Source organism: Equus przewalskii, chromosome 21 (genome assembly GCF_037783145.1).
Source record: "Equus przewalskii isolate Varuska chromosome 21, EquPr2, whole genome shotgun sequence".
Lineage (NCBI taxonomy): Eukaryota > Metazoa > Chordata > Mammalia > Perissodactyla > Equidae > Equus > Equus przewalskii.
In genome coordinates this window covers 48,655,240-48,675,690 of record NC_091851.1, presented here as the reverse complement: position 1 = coordinate 48,675,690, position 20,451 = coordinate 48,655,240, and the positions used below count along the sequence as shown (strand labels likewise).

Here is a 20,451-nt window from a genome sequence, read left to right as displayed (position 1 = left end):
GTTTTCGGGATGTATTGAGTTGTCTGGAATTTCTGGGCCTATTATCATTAGTGACCGTTTCATTAATAAAAACTAAATTGTGAAAGAGTCTTTAATTGAGAAATCTATCTTTCTTAGTCATGGAAAGAACTTTTAGCTGGCATCGTCTCAGTCCCTCCACAGCGACGGCAAAGATTAGTGGTGAGAGGGAAGACCCTTAATACAGAACATATAAAATGTAAACTTAGCCTAGCCTGTCAGAATTAAAAATTCTGAGTCAGCAGAGTCCAGAATAATGAGGTTGTTTTGTAGCGTTGGATATAATTTCTGACTGCTGGTGAGAATTGTTTCAGAGCGAAAGTTGGTAGTTTTGGATCCTGCTTCAGGGGGACGTGAAGTTTGGAGAAACACTGTTTGGCCGCCAGGTGGGGCACGTGCGCTGGTGCGGTGTCCTGAGAAGCCCCAGCTGTCTTCCACGGCGGCGTGCTGCGGAAGCAGGAGCTTCACTGTGGTTGTCGTCGTACTTTGAAGTGTCTTAGAGAAGTTAGTCTCCTAAGTTTGTAGAACGAACAGCTGTCGACGGCTCTCTGCAGTCACTGCCTTGAGCACACTCGGGAGGTTGAGCCTTCAGATTGGCAGTGGTTGTGGAGTCGTGCGTCACTAACATTTATAGTAGTTTGGGTTTTTTTTTTTAAGTAATGCATAACATTTTGGGAGGGTATTTGTGGTTTTGTGTTTAACAAATTCTCTTTTGACAGTTTAACATTTTGAAGAGTTGGAGAATCTGAAGGGAAAATTTAGTTGCTTTAGAATTTTTGTAGAACAGTTTTGTCCGGAAGGAAATTTTAGTCTCTTCTGATAGGAAAAATAGATAGGTATTATTGCTTTGCGTATATCCAATGTGTTCTTAAACTAATAGAAATGGCATGTTACAGAAGTTCTCGTAGTGTGTTCCATGGACCCCTCGGGGTCCCCAAACCCCTCTTGGGGACAAAGAGGGCAGAACTCTTTCCACAGTAATAGTTGGCCCTGGTGGTACAGAAGGAAGCAGATTAGGACAGTGGCATGAAGTGTGCGTGCGCCCCGTGCAGTCAGTGTTAGAATGTGCCGGCTTCCCTTAAGAATGTCCTTGCTGAGGCAGTAAAGATAATTGGTTTCGTTAAATCTCATCCCTCCAGCAGACCTCTTTTTAGCCTTTCCTGTGGTGAAATGGCAGGCACACATAAAACACTCCTGCCGCACCCCAGAGCTGGATGGCTGTCTCCAGGAGGAGCTCTCAGGAGTGGAGTCCAGCCCCCTTTTCATGGAGCACCATTTGTACGTGAAAGAACTGAGGGCTACAGTTTTCAGACTTGGTTTTTGGGAGGCATTTTCTCGAAGATGAATGAGCTGAGTCTTGAGGAAAGCAACTGACAGTATTTGTTGCTAATGATAAAATTTGAGCTTTCAATCAAAGAGTAGAATTTTGGAAAGCTTATATCTGCCATTGTGAGCTTAATGCCTTCCCAGTAATTAAAGATGTTTGGGGAGACGGGTGCTGATGTTACAGGCGTGTCGTCTGTACGTTAATGAAGTGTGTGGACACGTGGCTCTGCAGACGTCCGTGAACCCGGGTTTTCCAGGTGACCAGCACGTGCTGGGGTGAGAGATGCATTCACAGTGCAAGCAGGCCCGTGGATTATCATGTAAGAAAGTGTGGAAAGTTCCTTGATACGGTTCAGATTCCATGCTGCAACTAAGTTTTATGAAACTACTACTTGCTGAGGTTTGATGTGGTATCAAAGAACATCCCCAATTACCTGAAAATTTTTCTCAGTTTGAATTTTGGAAATTTTTATATATTCTACATAAACAAAAACTGTTTGAGGTCCTCGACTTCTTAGTGTAAACGGGCTCTGAGAGCTGCCTTCAAGAACTCGGGAGGGGCCCGTGTGTCCTCTTCTTGATCACTTTTCAGCCATTTGGTTGTGCCCTGGGTCACCTCACAGACTCTGTTGTTAACAGAGCAGTTGTGAAATGTTGGCTTGTATTTATATTTTTAAACCTAAGATTTCATAGCATAGGAAATGGAGCAGGTTTTAGCTGAGAAAATATGTCCACTTACAGATGTAGAAAGATAATTAAATTATTTCAGTCCGCTTGCTGTTCACCTATGGTATTGACTCTCCCAGCTTCAGAGATGCACACCTTCTTTTCTGGGAAAAATTGTTACTAATATGACGTGATCATGGTTTTATGACCATGTTCCTCATGTGAGGTGCTGTAGTGTAGAATTTACACGCCAAACCTGGGTTGTGTTAGAAACATAACACAATTTTTCCTTTACTTTTGCCGTGATTATAAATAGTTGGTTTTGTTTTTTCTTTTGATATACATGTTTTTGTTTCAGCTGAAATTTTATATTAGAATTTCTGTGTTGAAGATAATTATGAAAAATCAGTTTTGCAAATAGAAAGTCAAGGTAAATGAACCAAATTATCTAAAATGATCTATTCTGAATATGTACTTTATCCCATTCCACTTAGCAGAAATAACTAGATTTTCCTTTTCTGATTAATTATTCAGAGCTAAAATAAAATCCTGAAGTATGTTTATTTTCGGATTAACATAAATTCAAAAAAATTTTTTCGGGGCTGGCCCTGGCCAAGTGGTTAAGTTCGCGCACTCCGCTGCTGGCGGCCCAGTGTTTCATTGGTTTGAATCCTGGGCGCAGACATGGCACTGCTCATCAAACCATGCTGAGGCAGTGTCCCACATGCCACAACTAGAAGGACCCACAACAAAGAATATACAACTGTATACCGGGGGGCTTTGGTGAGAAAAAGGAAAAAAATAAAATCTTTAAAAAAAAAAAATTTTCATTCCTGAAAGCATCTTCATTTCTTTGCTTAATTTATAAATGCTCAGTGTTGTGGAATATAGAAGTATGGTTTATTTACCATTTCTTCTGAGAAGTAAAGTTTCTGGACTGTGAAGCCTCATTTTCAGATAGGTTTACCACATTCAAGAGATGTGATGGCCGTGATTACAGATTTGGCTAATCAGGGTGAAGTGGCCACTGTCTCTTTAAAAGGAGGTGCCTCAGAATGTTTGTCTTTGTTCTGAGGTCACTAAGGAGACCTTGGTTACAGGGAAGGCAGTTGGAGTGAGGCGAGGAAGAGGTGAGGTGCCAGATTCATGCTCAGCTCAGGGGAGTGGGATTTGGGGCTAGAATGGAAATGTGTTAAGAGAATAAAATTGAGGACTTATCTAGGAACACAGGCATGGTTAGTGAGCCTGTAAACTAGGCGTGGCTGTTTGAAAGAGGATATAGGAGGGGACGTGTTTTTTAAATACACATGGATGAACTATACCATGTTGATATTCAGTAATCATAAACATTAGTCTTCTAAAATCTTTCTTAGGTTTTAATCTAAAGTGATGGCATAGCTACAATATTAAGGATTTTTAAGTAATTGCGTTCGTAATAATTTTGTTGTTCAGCCTTTTCACGTTTTGTTGGTGTTTCTTTCAAGCGTTGGGTTTTATTGAGCTGGGTCCATCTCAAAAGTAAAGGATCCTAATTGGAAAGCAGCTGATACCCATTTGCTGACTTTGAGACCCTCCTCCCCACTGAGGCCTCTGCAGTCTGAGCACCAGCTCCCCCTGCCGCCCCAGGGTGCCAGCCAAGGCTTGCTGCTCCCTCCCAGGCCTGTTCTCCCATTTGATCAGTGGTCATAGTATCTTCCCTTCTTTAGAAGTCCTTAAGGAAGGGGACCGTGTTTTGTGCTTTTTTTTTTTTTTTGACTCCCTGAATGTCTTTGTAGGTCACGTAATGTACCCTCAAATAATAGATTACTTGGGAAGTTTGGTGCCCTTTTTTTTTAAATGTAGTTTTGGTTGTACTTAAGATCTATAAACTGTTTTCTTATTTTATTTTAGGAGCCCACTTCCTGGGAACATTCTCAAGATAATCTACATTGTTATTTGTGAGCAGTGACTGACAGCAGCAGTGTTTTGAGGCCTGGCTGTTTACTTGGACCAAGTGATTGTATTGGCCAGGTTTTTGTGGTATTTAGGACATCCAGAACAAGTGGCCAGGCTTTCAGTGTTGGGGCAGGTAAAGTATCAGTGGTGTTAAACATCAACAGAATTTTAACTTAGATTTGAAATCATGTGTTACTGCTAAAGTAGCATTATATGTAAAGAAACTGATACAATATAACATTCATATTTGTTTGAAATAATCCAAACTTTAGCCCTAAGGTTTTTAGATGAACGTTTAATCATGTGTTAAGAATTTGCTTTGGAGTGTCCCTTTATTTTTACACTGGTTATATATTAGTGCATATACATTGACATTGTATATTCTCTCTTTGGTTAGAACTGTATTTTGTAGAGAAGAGTTCTTCCTGCAGAAAATCTCAGGTGACCAGAAAAGTGGTCTGGTCCTTGGTGGCACACCTGATGCCACAGCCACTCCCGCTAGGCTTCTGAGTGGCCTGTGAGCATGTGGGCCAAGTTAGAGAGTGAAGGATTCAGGATCTGCGGTGCTGGACCAGGGAAATGGGAAGTGACAACACTTAGTAGGAAGCAGAAAAAAGAATTAGGTTGTATGTGATTCCGATTTTGTGTATTTTATATTTTGAATGTTTTCATTCTATACCAGTCCTTCCCCTAGGATGGAACACGGCATAAAATCTGAGTCGTTATTAGCAGTTAAATGTGATTGAAGCCTGGACAGCTTGGAAAAAAATTTCTCAAGGTATATAGTAATTTTTTGAGGTTTTAAATAAGAGTAAAGTTTTCACAAACATGACCTTTTAATGATCTATTGGAAAGAAGTAGTACACATCAAAGCTGTTGCCTAGGTCGGTGTTTCCTGAGTGTCCCAGTTATCTGTTGCTGCATAACAGCTACCCCAGAACCCAGCGGACTCCAGTAACGCCCATTTTGTATCCTTGGTCGAGGCTCAGGAAGCTGAGCAGGACTCAGCTGGGTGATCCTTATCTCCACAAGGTGTCCACAGGGATCACCTGGCACTCAGCCCACAAGCAGGGCTGGATGCAGGGTCCAACATAACACCCACTCCCACGTGATCTCTCCAGCAGGGTGTCGGACTTCTTACGTGGCAGCTCAGGGCTTCACAACCCAGGAGAGAAGCAGCCAGTCCTCTTACATGCTAAGCTGGGAACTGGCACAGCATTCTGTCCACTGTGCTCTGTGTGCACAGTGATCCCAACTCACAGGGAGGCAGATGGGCCCCGTGTCTCCACTTGAGAGGGCCAGAGAGCCCACAGCCACCTCTCATCCACTACACTAACACTGTTCCAGTCAGTCCTTGCACCACTTATATTGTTACTCATTAATGTTTTCCCCACTACCTGTTTTATGAGACAGGTACCCTGTTCCAAGCAGTTAAATGACATAATTATAGATTTGATATGCTTACTGTCTTGTTCTATTAAACATTAGACATATAACTATTAAAATCTTCAAGAATCACTTTGAATCACCTTATATATCACATTTTAGGAAACACTGGTCAAAATAACTTGCTTTACCAGACATCTTCACTTTTTGTAGGTAGAAAATTGTTCCATTTCATCCGTGTTCATGAGCGTCCGTTCCTGTGGGTGGTGCTCCCTCTCATGTGCGATTAAAGGTTGTCTGCTCTTTGAGCTCAGGGGTTTAGTGGTCATTGGCTAAGAAATGTGACCTCATTAACACTCGTTGTGGTTTGGTTGCGTTTCACCATTAGGTATGGATGAGAAAGGTGACCCGAGCAATGAGGACGCACCCAAGGCCATCAAACCCACCAGTAAAGAGTTCAGGAAAACATGGGGTTTTCGAAGGACCACCATTGCTAAGCGGGAGGGCGCTGGGGACGCAGAGCTGGACTCTCTGGAGCAGCAGCCCCGGCAGCAACAACAAAGCCTTTCCCTGCGACGCAGTGGGAGACAGCCAAAGCGGACTGAGAGAGTGGAAGAATTTCTCACAACAGTCCGACGCAGAGGAAGGAAGAATGTTCCTGTCTCCCTTGAGGACTCCAGTGAGCCAACATCTTGTCCAGTTACAGATGTGGAAACAGCCTCTGAAGGGAGCGTAGAAAGCACCTCTGAAATGAAAAGTGGGTCCAAGTCTGGCTCCAGGGGTGTTAAGGAACGACCAGCCTCCTCTGCAAAGGCCAAAGGAGGTGATGATGAGGACGACACCTCTGATAGCGACAGTGATGGATTGACTTTGAAAGAACTTCAGAATCGCCTACGAAGAAAGCGAGAACAAGAGCCTGCCAGCAGGCCCCTGAAGGGTATCCAGAATCGCCTGAGGAAGAAGCGTCAGGAGGAGGATCCTGCGGAAATTGTGGACGTGGAGGCAGGCGATGCCGCGGGAAGCTCACTTTCTGGCACACAGGAGCCCGAGGCTGCCCAGGGGCCCGTGTCCCAGGGGGCGAAGGACGATAGAGAGAGTCAGTTGGAAGGGAAAGCAGCTCAGGGAATGAAAGATGAAGAACCTGGAGCCTCGGTCAGACACAAGCCCGAGTGTGAGGTTTACGACCCCAACGCCCTGTACTGCATGTGTCGTCAGCCCCACAACAACAGGTAGGTTGGGGAGAGGGGGTGTTGGCCACCCCACTTTGAGAGAGATACAAGTAATGGAAACAGCAGAGTTTTCCATTCATTTGATTTAAAGAGTTCTAAAGCTGTGCTGAATGAGTAACTTTTGTTGAAAAAAATGAGTAAGTCATTGTCAAAAAAGAAACAGAAGGAGTGGGTAAGGACTGCCTGGAGCCACACACTCTCCCTTGGTGGCCTCTGTCCACAGGGCCGTTCACTGCCTTATCACACTAGCCACACGCAGCCAGTGGTGAGCATGCAAGGCTGAGCATGGGCATTAAGGTGAGCATGCAAGGCAGCTCAGACTAGGACATTGCTGCCGTCTCAGAGACGTGCTGCTCTAGACTGTCCTAGCGTAATGCCCACTTGCAGCTGTGATTGGACCATAGTTTGGACATTGAGGGCATCTCAAGAGCCTCTGGCTCTGATAAGGTATCAGGTAGTGTGAGGAATCACTGTTGGTTCCGTCAGGTGGGATAAAGGCCTTGTTGCCGTTTTGTGGAGGTGAGTGCTGAAGTGTCCAGGGAGCGATGCCATGAAGCCTGCAGTTCACTAAGTCTCCACTCGCCAAAAAATATGAAGCAAATCTGGTTGAAGGTTAATAAAATCAAGAGAAGACCTATGAGTGTTCTTTATTCTGTTCTCTCTACTTTAATACAGCATTGAAACCACTTTGACTTGCTAGTATGTCTAAAATTGAGTGTTATCTCTGCTTTGCATTCATAGTATACCATGATTTTGTAATTTCAGGTTTATGATTTGCTGTGACCGATGTGAAGAATGGTTTCATGGAGACTGTGTGGGCATTTCTGAGGCTCGAGGGAGGCTCTTGGAAAGGAACGGGGAAGATTACATCTGCCCAAACTGCACCATTCTGCAAGTGCAGGATGAGACCAGCACAGAAACCGCAGGTCAGCAGGACACGAGAGTTAGACCTGCAGATGCTGATGGCACAGACTTTACCAGTATAGGAACAGTAGAGCAGAAATGTAGCGAAGACCAAGGAATAAAGGGTAGAATTGAGAAAGCTGCAAACCCAAGCGGCAAGAAAAAACTCAAGATATTCCAGCCTGTAAGTACTTGTCTGCCAAGGTCGGTGGTGGAGGGTGACCTTAGAGAGCTCAGACTCCTTATCAACAGAAACGTGAAGACTAGAAGATGTTTTCTCTTGTAGAACAAGTTAGGTGTTCCCTGCAGCTGGCGTGGTGTCTGCTGTGGGGCTGAGCCCTGGTGGAAAAACAGTCCTGTGCTCTGCTTCACCGGCCCTCCTGTGTGCCACCATCGGGGAACATATCTATCTCCTGTACTATTAGTGCTGACTTAACTTTTTCCTTAAATGGACTCACTTTTTGAAAATTAGTCTTTCCTTAAGTTTGTTTGGTTTTTTTTAATATTTTATTTTTCCTTTTTGTCCCCAAAGCCCCCCGGTACATAGTTGTATATTTTTAGTTGTGGCGTGTGGGATGCCGCCTCAGCATGGCTTGATGAGCGGTGCCATGTCCACACTCAGGATCCGAACTGATGAAACCCTGGGCCGCCGAAGCAGAGCGCACGAACTTAACCACTCGGCCACAGGGCTGACACCTCCTTAAGTTTTCTTATTAATGGAATCTTGATCTTGATGTACAGTTATGAACAAAGTTATTTTTGAATTACTGAAGTAAATGTGCACATATATCACCTGACACCATGTTCTGAGAACTAGTGGTCCTGTGCCTGCCTCCCTGAGACACTGAGTGGTGGTGGAACAGCCTTGGCCAGGGAACTCTGCCCCGGTGTCTGAGGCTCCTCTCACATCTGCTACACGACCCTCTGGAATAGTCCCAGACACTCACTAGTGCTTGTCCCAGCTCTTTTTTCTCTTTTCCCAGCTCTTACTCATTTCTCCTTCCCAACTGGTTTTTAGGCCCCTTCAGGGCCACAGTTCTTGGTCATGTTTTCCACGTGTCCTCAGCTTCTGTTGTTGAGGAGAACCGTCTCAGGCACTCATGATGGTCCTACCCAGACCATGTTTTCACTCTGGGCCTTCCCGAGGCCCTAGCCAGCCTTGAAGTGGGGTCCTGCCCCTATTGCCGTCAGCTGGGTTGGTGGAGAGGGCAGCTTCCTGGCCAGCCCGGCTGCCTGCCCTTTAGCAGCTATTGGGCCTGCAGAAGACTGAGGTGGCTGCGTCGGAAAGCAGCTGTGCCGTAGCACCCTGCACTGTCTGCTGCGAGGGGAAAGGGCCGTGAGGGCTGGGCCATTTAAGTACGTCTATCATGGAGGTATTAGGAGTTACTAAGCGGAAATGTGATAGTAACTGTTAATGGCCCATTTAGTCATTAAGAAAAGTTAATGGAAATGTAAATTAATGTGAAAAGTCTTAATTTCATATCTTTATTGTCAATGTTTTTGAGATTACATAAGCTTAAATTTTATTCTGAGTAAAACTTGGATTCTATGGAGGAAAAACAATTATCTTAAATATTTAATTTGAGAAATAAGATTTTGCTCAGGTACATTTGAGGGATATGTTCTTGTATATTTTGTCTTGACCACCAAAACATACTTTAGTATTTGTAAACAAGAGCAACCTAGACTTGTGGTATATAAATGATTCCTGTTGTTGTAGGGCAAATTACCATAAGCTTAGAAGCTTAAAACATCACACATTTACCAGCTCAGTTTCCATGGGTCAGAAACCTGGGCCTGGCTTAGCTGAGCCCTCTGCCCGGGCTCTTACAGACTGCACCCCAGGTGTCAGTGGGGGCTGAAGAGCTCATCAGAGGCTCAGCTGGGAAAGATCCACTTCCAAAAGCAAGCTCTCACATGGCTTGGTATATAAATATGTCCCATGCAATTTTTGTGGCATACTTATACTAAAAAGTTACTTGTTGTTTATCTGAGAGTCACATTTAATTGAGTGTCCTGGATTTTACCTGGCAGCTGTACCTCAGAGCCTGGCTGCAGTGCCCTCTCATAGCAGGGCCACTTGTTTCTTCAAAACTAGCAATGGAGTCTCCTCTCCTCTGAAATGCCTGGGCCCTCTTAAGGGTTTACACCTGATTAACTCAGACCCTTTTGATTAACTAGCAATCATCTTGTTTGGGACCTTAATTACATCTCCAAAATCCCTGCCCATTTGCCGTATAACAACCTAATTGTGGATGTGAAATCCCATCGTGTGCGCCAGGGGCAGTGTCCTCGGGTCCTCTTAGAGTTCTGCCACCACAGATGGCGTGAAGGGCAGTTAAGAATGTGTGCGCCTTACACAGGGGAAATAGATTCCTGTACTTTGAATAAACAAAGACACATTTTTATTTATACTAAGAATATTGTTAGTGTCTCTTGATTAAAAACAGTGATCTCAGTATTATAAGTAGTGATTTTTACAAAGTATTTTAACTGCTAGAATTGGTAAGTCCGTTGTTTGAAGTCACATGTTTTATTCTGCAGGTTGTAGAGCCTCCTGGTGCCTCAAAGTGTATTGGCCCTGGGTGTTCTAGCGTGGCGCAGCCTGACTCGGTTTACTGCAGCAATGACTGCATTCTAAAACATGCTGCAGCTACCATGAAATTTCTAAATTCAGGTAAAGAACAAAAACCAAAACCTAAAGAAAAGACCAAGACGAAGCCAGAAAAGCTCATTCTTCCAAAATGTAGTGTTCAGGTAAGTTGCACAAGACCAACTGTTTGAACAGTTGAAGCAAAAAGTGTGTAAATGTTACCGTCTTGGCTGATTGGTTTGTGGAGTGTGGGGACAGCAGGCACAGAAGCAACGCACAGTGTCCTCCACCTTTCCCACCAGCATTCTCGTCAGAATTACAGATGAGCATATATTCTGACGTTTTCTTTTCTCTGCCCTTTAGCTGAGGGATGAGTGACTGAATGCAGTGAAGCAGACCCAGGCGGCTCGCTGCTTCAGGGCTGCTAGCCTGCAGTCCATGCGCCTGCGGTCCATGCGCCTGCAGTCCTGTGAGGAGAGTTTGGTGTGGAAGTAGACTCGGGCAGGTGGGGGCCGGGAAGGGAGAGCGCTCCTAGGCAAGGCTGTGTGCTGCACTTCAAGACCTAGCTCTCAGAATTGTCTCATTTTTATACTACATGTGATTTGGGAAGAATCCAGGTGGTTTTAGAAATCACAGGCACTGATACACTTGAAGACCCTTCATTGAGTTTTGGCTCAGGTTGATGCAGCTGCGTTCTGGTCCCTGTTAAATTCATGAGAAACAAAGCGTAACTAGTGCTATTCAGAGAGTTTTCTTAATATTTTTAAGGGCTTATTTAGCCTTCGATGGCTTAATTTTTAAGGCTGGTAATTTTGAATCATAGAACTGCCAGAGAAGCAGTTGCTGCTCTTTACCGTAAGAGCATGACAGCACTGGGAGCACCTGATGGAGAACATGGAAACGGCGTTTGTACTCCGTCTCTTCTCCAAGTGTCGCTCCTCGCGCCAAGCAGTGTTCGTAGGGCGCATTCTCGCACTGAGGCCCTTTCCACTTTGTTTTTGCCGTGTTTCACTGCCTCACTCAAGTGGTTCATTCTCTTACCCCAGCAGCCTTGTACCTCAGCAGGGTTACAGGTTCCTCTGTGTCAGGGACCTTCACAGTGCTCAAGTGTTGAAGTCCTGGATATTACGTTGGAATGCTGAGGGTCTGCTGGGTGTGCAGGTGTAGCCAGAGCCTGCTGCTGACCTGACGCAGTGCACAAGCTCAGGGTGGTGAGGGGGCTTGAAATGACCTCAAGAATAGAGCGTATCGTGACCTCCATTGCAAAGTGAAATGAGCGAAGGTTAATTTCTGACCTCCTTAATGATTGGGGTTTTACTGATTATCCAGGCAGGCATTAAAATCTCTTCTGTGCACAAGAGACCAGCTCCAGACAAGAAAGAAAACACCGTGAAGAAGGCGATGGTGGCCCCTTCTAGGAGTGAGGTCCTTATTAAGGAAACAACTTGTGAAAGCAGCACGCCGTCCTGGGCAAGCGACCACAATTACAATGCAGTGAAGCCAGAACAGACTGCTGCCCCCTGGCCATCACTGTTGTATAAATGTATGTATCACCTAGGGGGTAGCCTCTGGACCCTCCCCAGTCTTTCTGGATGGCCGTCCACTTGGGCCGTCCAGACCTAGGAGTTTAGCCGTGTGCAGTGCTGCACCTCCAAAGATCGAAGCAAATGCCTGAGTCCAAGATGCCTCTCGAGCCCCTGTACCCATCCTTAGTCTGTTGAGACTTCCTGTCAGTGTTTTCCAAAAAGCTGTACAAACCTCATTGCTGAATGTGTCACCTGACGATTGATGTCTTTAATCTCTGTTCTCATTGTCAGGCTCTGGTAAGTGTTTGTGTTCTCTCCAACAAGATCTGACTGAGTAGACACACTGCCTAGCACTCAGGATGCCATGTCCCAGCCTCACTCGCAGTTTTCTGCAGCCCCACTCGCTTCAGGGCTTTTCCACATTATCACTTCCAGCACACGCAGTCATCACTTCTTCTGTATGTTGTGGAAGTCTGTTTCTGCAAACTTGTGTTGCATCTAATACTCACCTTAAGTAGGATTTTCAGGAGTTAAATTATTTTTGACCAGACAGGAATTTTTTTTCATGTCCAATTCACATACTACACACCTACACAAACACATTGGTGTTTTGAAGGCCATTTCCTGCTGCCACCTCGGTTCCAAGGTAAGTGAGTGTGATGTGTATACACTTTGAGCAGTGCCCTCACTGGAGGGACATGGCCAAGGGTAACTGGCATCCCTCTTGGGGCTCTTGGCTCACACCGTGCCCCACAGTGCTAGTGAATGAAATCAAGACGTTTCAAACAGATCTTTGAAATCCCAGGTTAGATCATGCAGCTTGAGTCTCTTCTGTTTATTCTAATTTCTCACTCTAACTCCCCAGAATTAAATTTTGGAAATTTCAATTGATCCACAGGGCACTTCTTCTTCTATTATTATTTTTTATTCAGCTTTTATTTATACTGTCTTTTATACTGTTTTGTGCCTTTTTCAAAAGCACCGAAAGGTTGACCGGTCCTCACTCCCCGGATTACAGAGCTGTGCTGTGTTCTCCCTTCAGTCGCCTTCTGACCGGTCACCCGAGGGAGGGGGCTTGTGTAGGTGGGTTCTGGATCGAGTGTGGTTGGAAAAACGGGTAACTGAATACTCATTTTGGGAACGTAAACAGCCCAAGACCTAAGAAATGGAGTTGCAAGTAAATTGCAAAGCAATACTGGATTTTTTTATTTTTTAATTTTAGGAATGAGTTGTTAAATACAGAATTAAATGGTGTATTAAAATGAGTCTCGATACACCTTAGATGGTTTGAGCTAAGAATTTCATGCTAACAACGTGTCTCAAATTTTCAGGAAATTACAGCACCTCTACAAAGTAGCACTTTTATAGAGGTCATGAACATCTCTAAAATAAGCCTCACCCACGTGTGAACAGGTGGGGAGGAGTCGCATTGGAATACTTAGAGCTAAAGTGCTCTTACAGGCACATAACAGAAAAAGAAGGAAGGCCGGGGTATAACCACAAAACCCCTGGGTGATGGATTTCAGTCCAGTAATTTCCATCTCTATTAACCGGAACTGGAAAGCTGCCCTGAGACCCTGAGTGTGGAGCTGTGGGCGCATAAGGGGTGGAAGGTTGGTGGGAAGATGGGAAGAATGGCGCTCATCCTTGATTCTTAGTCCTCCTCACCCCAGTTTTGAGGGAGGAGAGGGAACTGCGGGGAGAGATCCTGAGAAGGCCCGTGTCTGCTCACAGGTTGGGGCTTCTCCTCTCCACCGCTTCCCTCTTTCTGCGCCACAGCTCCTTGCTGAAGCTTGACGTGCTTCCGTGGGCAGAAGGTCGGAGCGGACTCATGACTGAGGACTCTTCCCAGCACGTTTGCATCTCAAAATCAAAACTGATGGGTGCCCCAGATTTGTAGCGTGTTTAAGGGACGTATTTTTGAGTGAGTTGCTTCTGATCATTTTTTGTTATCCAGAATGTCATCTTTCCAGAAGATGATTGGGAGAAGGGTAAAAGGCCATTGGTAGAATATCCGCTTTTGCCTTGGGGGTGGCACCGTCTCCCCACCTCTCCCACACCATCGCCTCAGGTGTGGGAACAGAGCACCACATCCACTCACCAGAGCTCCGCATCCCCACGAGGACCCCCACCTGCTTCCCTGGCTGGCTGCCAGCATGCTTTTCCGCGTGGAGGGCGATGAGATTCAGGATGCAGCTGATGCTGGCACAGTTCTTAGGAGAAGGCGTTTTCCACGTTAACCTGGGTGTGTATCCAGTCTGGGCCTATCCCTTCAGCTCCTTGTGCCCATTGTTTAAAGAGCCGACACGCTGCTCCTGGAGGCGCTCTTCCCTCTCCTTCCCAGGCCACTGGTGCTGACCTGGGGTAACGGGTACAGGGACAACTTTTCAGTGAATGTCAGTGGTGGGGAGCTCCTGTTAAATGTTGGGCAAGACTTTGCTGAGTATGGAAGCTCCTCCCTGCTTCTCCCCATGAAAGTATGAGTAGATCTTTCTTGTTCTCAGGCTGATGCAAATAACATACAGTTGTTCCTCTGATTTGTTTTTAAAATTGTTTTTGAGGATATCTGTACAATTTTTTTAACTTATGGAAACAATTGCCATTTTATTTCTCTCCCAAAATCATGATATTTCTCTGTTTTTGTAGCCTGATTCTTATTTTTCTCTTCATTTCCACTGTTGGTTCACCTCTCATTATTGTCAAGGCATGAAGAAGGGTAAAAACTTTGTTCTAAAACATCCTGGTTTATTAGACAGAATTTAGAAGTCGAATTCTGCTATCCGTATTGATAGGCCCAGTTTCCTAGTATTGTGGACTCCCTAAATGGCTTGTTAGGTGATTTGAAACACTGGGGATTTGAATGAATTTTGACTAGAAAATGAGATTTCTCTAGTTTTCATCTAGCCATGAAAATTCAAATGGAAAACTCTGACAGGACCCATAATCCCAAGTCCAGGTGATTTTTTAAGCATCTTACTCAGATACAAAATTTGCCCTGTAGTTCATGTGCATGCCTCGCAGATAGTCCACGTGCTGTGGTGAAATGGATCAAAGAGAACACAGAGTCTCACAAGGATAACTGATGGTGTGGGCTCCCAAAGCACCTTTCACAAATGATAAGAGGAAACAAGTTTCCCATAATAAAATTAAATATGTGGGGGATGCTAGAACCCAAGAATATTTGGGAGAAATTTAAAGCCTTGGAGGGCGAGTCATGTTTTTATCAGTTTCATGAGCCATTTTTATCTGTCTCTTCCAGAATTGTCATGGCAATAAAATGTGGTTGGGGACAAACCAGACTGTACATCCAAACCAGTTTTCTTCCCCCAGTTAGTGGAACAACCAAAACTTGTCCTGAAAAGGGATTTGGCTTGATAACTACTTTTACTGTTGTCCGTACAGCTGGAGTTTCCTGGGTTGGCAGTGGCAGTCTTTGGGTATTCTTAAGTGTTTTACTTTTTACAAGCTTGAAAAAAAGCCAGCAGTTCAGAAAACTAGGTCAGGGAAAGGTTTCCACGTGTACATAAACTTTAACATTGGAGACGAAACCCCTCAGCAGTGCTCTGGGCCACCCCTTAGTTCTTGTGCTTCAGCCCCCCGGGAGGAGGGGTGGGCTGGAAGTTTCTAGTAGGGTGTCCCCCTTACTTCATCTGCTCTTCGGTGACCTTCACATGACCTTTTGGAGCTGTGGAACTACTCGATAATGTTTAATGACTAGTACTATAGGGAAGTCTCTGGTGGCATTATTGGTGTCAAAGATCCCAAGGTCCCCTCTGAAGAGGCTGCTGTAATTCTCCAATACCAGTACACAAGTTTCAGGTATATTTGTATAAAGTTGTAAAATACTTAATATTCTTGATTTTTTGTGTGTTACACATCACCATGCACACAGTTACATTCTTCTGAAAATTAAAGAAGTAAACTTAGAAGACTGTTGAGAAGTTTTGCCACTTTCATTTATTTAAATGAAAGTTTGGGCAGCTTTCGTTCCTGGGAGCCTGGAGGAGTTCAGCGAGAAGGACACAAAGGTAACCGTGCTGCACAGCCCGGCCGTGTGGGCACAGTGCCCAGCCCAGGGCTCCTGCTGACAGCGACCCTTTGGGACTAGGGGCTCACGGGGGAGGGTAGAGGGACTCTTAACGTGCCCCTAGCGTGTTGGCTGGAGTAAGCAGTCGGGGCACCAACAAATGATGTTGTTACCTTATTAAAGGGATGGGTGGGCCTGCAAACTGGTTTCGAGGTCTTGGGAAAGCAGCAGCTGCCCTCCCAGGTGGATCCGGTCTGGCAGCCAGGCTCGCGCACTGCACAGCTGACCGCTCGCCAGGGTTCCAGCAGGGCTCAGGGAGGGTAAAGTGCCCGTCTCCCCACAAGGCCTTGCTCACAGTTCCCTCTCATGGTTCATGTTGAAGGACAGTTTGAGCAGTGCTATTACATATTACCAATCCAATGTGAATCAGGCCTTGGGTTAACTTTCAAAATACTGCGTGTGATACTGTTAAAAGGAGGAAGGGCAACGGCCTCCAGATGTATCCTTGTTTCTGCCAATTTCTCACAGCGAGCTACATGCACCTCTCCGTTAGGTCACTCAAACTGGACATGAGTGAGAACAAAGTCTTCCTGGAAAAGCTTGACGTAGCCAAACCGTGACAGTTTGGTTATGGACGCATCTAAGGACATCCTAATGTCCTAGAGCATCAGGGAAGTAGCTTATGCTTACTTGAGGTTATTTGGGAATTATCCATGTTTTCTGATGTAAAAGCAAATCAGTTCTTTATTGTACTTCTAGAGGAACAACTCAGAATATTTAAGAAAAGGCACAAAAGCAAAATGATTTTCTCTGCTACTGTTAACTTGATTTTTCACACAGTTAAGAAAGTTGAGGTGGGAAGCCTCATTGTACACATGTCATGCGGAGTTGAAAATAGAGCTTCTGTCACTTCCACAGCTCCTCTACAGTGTCTTCCCTGCCCTCATTTTCAGTTCCTGTTACAGACGGTCCCTACAGCGATAGCTGCCTTCGCTTTCCTGCGGAGCATATTTGGGAGCCAGTGGGAGTGGGTGGTGCTTGGAGGTCACCGATGGTGTGAAGCAGGATGCTGGGTCCTGAGTCAGTGGGTAGTTCCAGGGAGGGGACACCTGTGCAAAGGCCTGCGGTCACTCTGGCCTGGGACCTGTAGGATACTTCCCTGCGCCATGTGGTGCACCTGCGGAAGAGGCCACTGTTTCTGACCCACTCATTGTCATGCCAGAAGCTCACTTTTTGATTTCCTTGGCTTTTACAGCCAGTCATTCTTAAGCAGTGGGCCCACCCCAGCCATCAGTATGACTGGAAGTCTTTTATCTGGGGATGCTTAGGGTAAACTGGCACATAGTTTGGGCAAGACAAAAGGTATAAAGCAATTTGCAATTCCTCTGGTTTCTCACCAGTCACTGTACCTGTGAGGGGGCCGTCACTAGATGTGGGTATCTGGGACAGCCTGGGGTTGTTCAGGCTTGATAAAGCGCCCCGTGTCTACACCCTGTCCTGCTGTAACTTCATTTGGGCAGCTGTGCAGCTTCTATCCAGATGAACACAGCACCACAATTCCTCTGGTGGAGACTTGTTTCCTCCCAGTTCTCCATGGAGGCCCTCCAGTGCCACCCAGTGGCCAGCGATGCTGTAACACCACAGCCCACATTGCAGTGTGACGAGGCACCCAGTCTTACGCTTGGGAAATTAGCCAATTAGAATGGCACTGATCCCTGTGCACGCTGGCCTGCTTAGTTCTCTGCCAGCCTTTACCCCAAACAACTCATTTCCATTACAGACAAATGGCCAGACTCTCAGAAACAACTATCTAGGACACTGGGCTGGCCCACTGGAGCAGCTTCTCCTGGAGATAGTTTCTCCCTAAGTCATCACCTGGCCTGGAAATGAGGCAGCGCTCTTCCTCCCTGACAAGCAGGCCCCCAGGATGTGGAAGCTCAAGAAAGCTTTGCTGCCAGAATGGCACAGACTTGGCACACGTTCCCGGTGGGCCGGCTCCATCCAGGACGTAGGCAGATATGGGTGGGGTTTGGGCATTGTGCCTGTGTCCACACTGCAGTTAACTCTGCTTGGTGCTGCCAGCACAGTGCTGTTGCTGACCAGCAGAGGATCTGTAGCAGTGGAGGGAATCAGCTGTCTCCTGAAGCCACCCTGGAGTGCAAGCGTGCTTCTGCTTTTGAGGACGTTTTTTTCTGGTTGGTTACAAAGTTAGTCCTTGCCCTTCTGTAAATTTATACACAATATGATACAGTTAGAAATGAATTTAAATGAAGGATTTGCAAATTTGATTATGGTCTGCTCAAAAATGATAGTTTCTTTTACTGTCAGAGCGTTCCAGCACTGTATGGCCATCACTGTCATTCCAGCCAACCCAAGTCCCCCTTACAGTGGAACCAACTGGATCAGCATCTGTAACAGTTGCTGGATAGAACTTTTTACATGTTGTAAATATTTACCTTCAAAGTAGAAGAGGGCCATAGCCAAGTTGCTGTTTGAGAACATTTCACCAATAATTCGCTTAATTATACCTATTTATATAGTCTGATTTACCCATTTATAAATATATACCTGTTTCTATATGAGGCATAGGTAAGGGATAGCAGAAGTTGACTTTAAAAAAGCAGAAGCAATTGATTTTATAAAACAGCATAATGGTTAAGGAAAGCCATGCCCTGTTTGTTAATAGATTACATTCATTTACTCTTACCACTCTTGGATAATAGGTCATTTTAATCATGTGTATTAGGAATGTCCTAAAAATAATCTCTTGACTGGGTTTTCCCTGAATGAGTGAGAAAACACCCCTTAGAACAGTAGAAGTACTCATCTTAGGTTCTGATTGGGGACCTGGAGTGAGCAAACGTTTTTGAAGTTAATACGAATTTGTCACCTAACAGCGTAAATGTCAAAAGGTGAGATTTGTCTCAGGCTCTGTCACGCAAGTATCCTGTATGTTACAGTCCGGCATCTTAGGAGGTCTCTGGAAGCACTTTAAGCCAGCTTCTTAGAGTTACTTAAAAGTGTGCTACTAGGGTACTCAGCAAAGCTTGTATTTGTGAAAGGCTGCGGCTGAACTGGCTTTAGGTCTCGATTTTAATTCTGACCAGTTCATTCCTTCCTGACTGCTGATGGCTGGCTTCCCTGCGGACTCCTGGTGTCGGCTAGCGCTGGATTCTTGCTGTGCTACATCTTTGTTTCTTCCTCTCCCTCACTCCCGCCCCCTCCCCTAAGAAAAGGGGCTTCCATCCATTTTATTTAACGTGAACTTGAGCAATCCCACAGGTTCGATGCTGCGGACCTTGTTACCCAAATCTGAGTTGGCAAAAATAAATTTCCAAATGTCTAACTCCTTAAGGTTGTAAACTCGATCTGATGAAATAATACAGGTAGAAGTGTAGTTTTTATCTTTGTTCCTATTGTGTCCCTATTTTTTATCTTGTTAGACGTTGTCATTACTTTATAGTGTGCTTTATTTAGAAACCCAACTCCTAAAGGAATGAAGCCTTCAGAAGTGTGACTGTTGGAGACAGTGGACATGAGTGATGACAAGCAGGGCAGGTGTAGAGTACAAGCCGGCTGCTCGCTGGGAGAGCACAGTGGTCTTTGGGAAGCATGGCAATGTGGGGGAGCACTGGTGTCCGAGGGACAGGCCACCTTGGGCAGGGGTGGGCAGGGACATGAGGTTAGGAGGCTTTGTGAGATGAAAATATGAGGTTTAATGTCAGAGTTGATGCTTGATAATAACAAAGCACTTCTAACACTGTCATAAGTTTTGGATCCATGTAATGAAACTTCACAAAATTAGGTAATTTCAATTATACTATAAAGTGGAAAAAACTTGAGGTCCCCAGCCGTTTAGCGCCCGTTGCTGAACTGGCCTCGCTGGCTGCTGAAAGAGGGAGTTCCTTGAGGGTGACTGCTCCGACCCTCTGCCAAGATGGCCAAGGCTGGTGGTATTGGCTGAGCTGGGGCCCCTGGTGCTGTGAATGCCTCCGGAGGGCTGTTTGTTGGGGCAGGCGTTATTTGTAGATGGAGTCTCACCTCTTTTCCCAGATTTTTCAGACCTTCTCCCTGGTCGTTGGGGACAGTTAAAAGGAGCACTGGTAGCTGACTGATGATTGATCAATTGGTTGGTTTTAATCCCTGGGTAAAATTGAAAGACTGCTGGAGTATCTGTTAAGTCCCCAACTTCAGTGTTTGGGAGTTTTGATGCTCCCTGCTGCGTGGGTAGTTTGAGAAAAGCTTGCACCTAGGGAGGCGATTTCTCTGTCTGTCCCTTGTATGACTTGACTGCCTGCCCTAGGTGGCACTCCACATAGTGTCCTCGCTCACTCACTGGGCTACCCTTTCCCAGCCATTTACTTCTCTGGGTTCCTGCCATTCTGTGTGGCATGCCAGAGTGAGGACCATCTGTAAAGGTGCCACTTGCACTTGAGCACAGCTCCCCGGCGTGGCTCTGGTTGGCCACGTGTCACGGAGAGCAAGGGGCCGCGGTGCTGGTTTAGGATTGTCGTCCTTGTGCCGAAGACCTTTGTTCCGACGGTCTGTGACAGGGTTGAACATAATCAGCCCTCTAGCCTGCTGTCTCTCTCTGTAAAGAAAGTACTAGCATCGTATAACGATTTTTGTATGAGTTGAGAGGTTTTGATATTGTTCTTGTTTTAGCTTTTGATTACAATCCTTGTTTGGATTACAAGCACTAACGTATCATCTTACCCATAATTTATTCTATCTAGAGGGTTGTAAGTGGGAACATTTATATAACAGCATATTGTATTCTTGTCATCTCTTAGTATAAAAGTGATTGAACTTCCCCATGTTGCAAATTTCTCTCAGCTTTCT

The 20,451-nt window shown here is 45.4% G+C and overlaps 1 protein-coding gene across 15 annotated transcripts in view; it reads left to right on the top strand.

Annotated features, from left to right (window-relative positions):
- DIDO1 (death inducer-obliterator 1) overlaps positions 1 to 20,451 on the top strand; it is a 57,641-nt gene that overhangs the window by 17,584 nt on the left and 19,606 nt on the right. For 6 of the 15 annotated variants that reach the window (XR_011530890.1, XR_011530889.1, XR_011530888.1 and 3 more), the window contains exons 2-7: positions 3,901 to 4,078; positions 4,628 to 4,723; positions 5,720 to 6,560; positions 7,326 to 7,647; positions 10,008 to 10,220; positions 11,386 to 11,599. Coding sequence is in view for 11 of the 15 variants with exons in the window: in XM_070588597.1 (XP_070444698.1) it covers positions 5,722 to 6,560; positions 7,326 to 7,647; positions 10,008 to 10,220; positions 11,386 to 11,599 (1,588 nt within the window). In the remaining 4 variants the exon portion in view is untranslated. The other 9 variants (XR_011530891.1, XM_070588605.1, XM_070588606.1 and 6 more) reach the window with 5 other exon arrangements.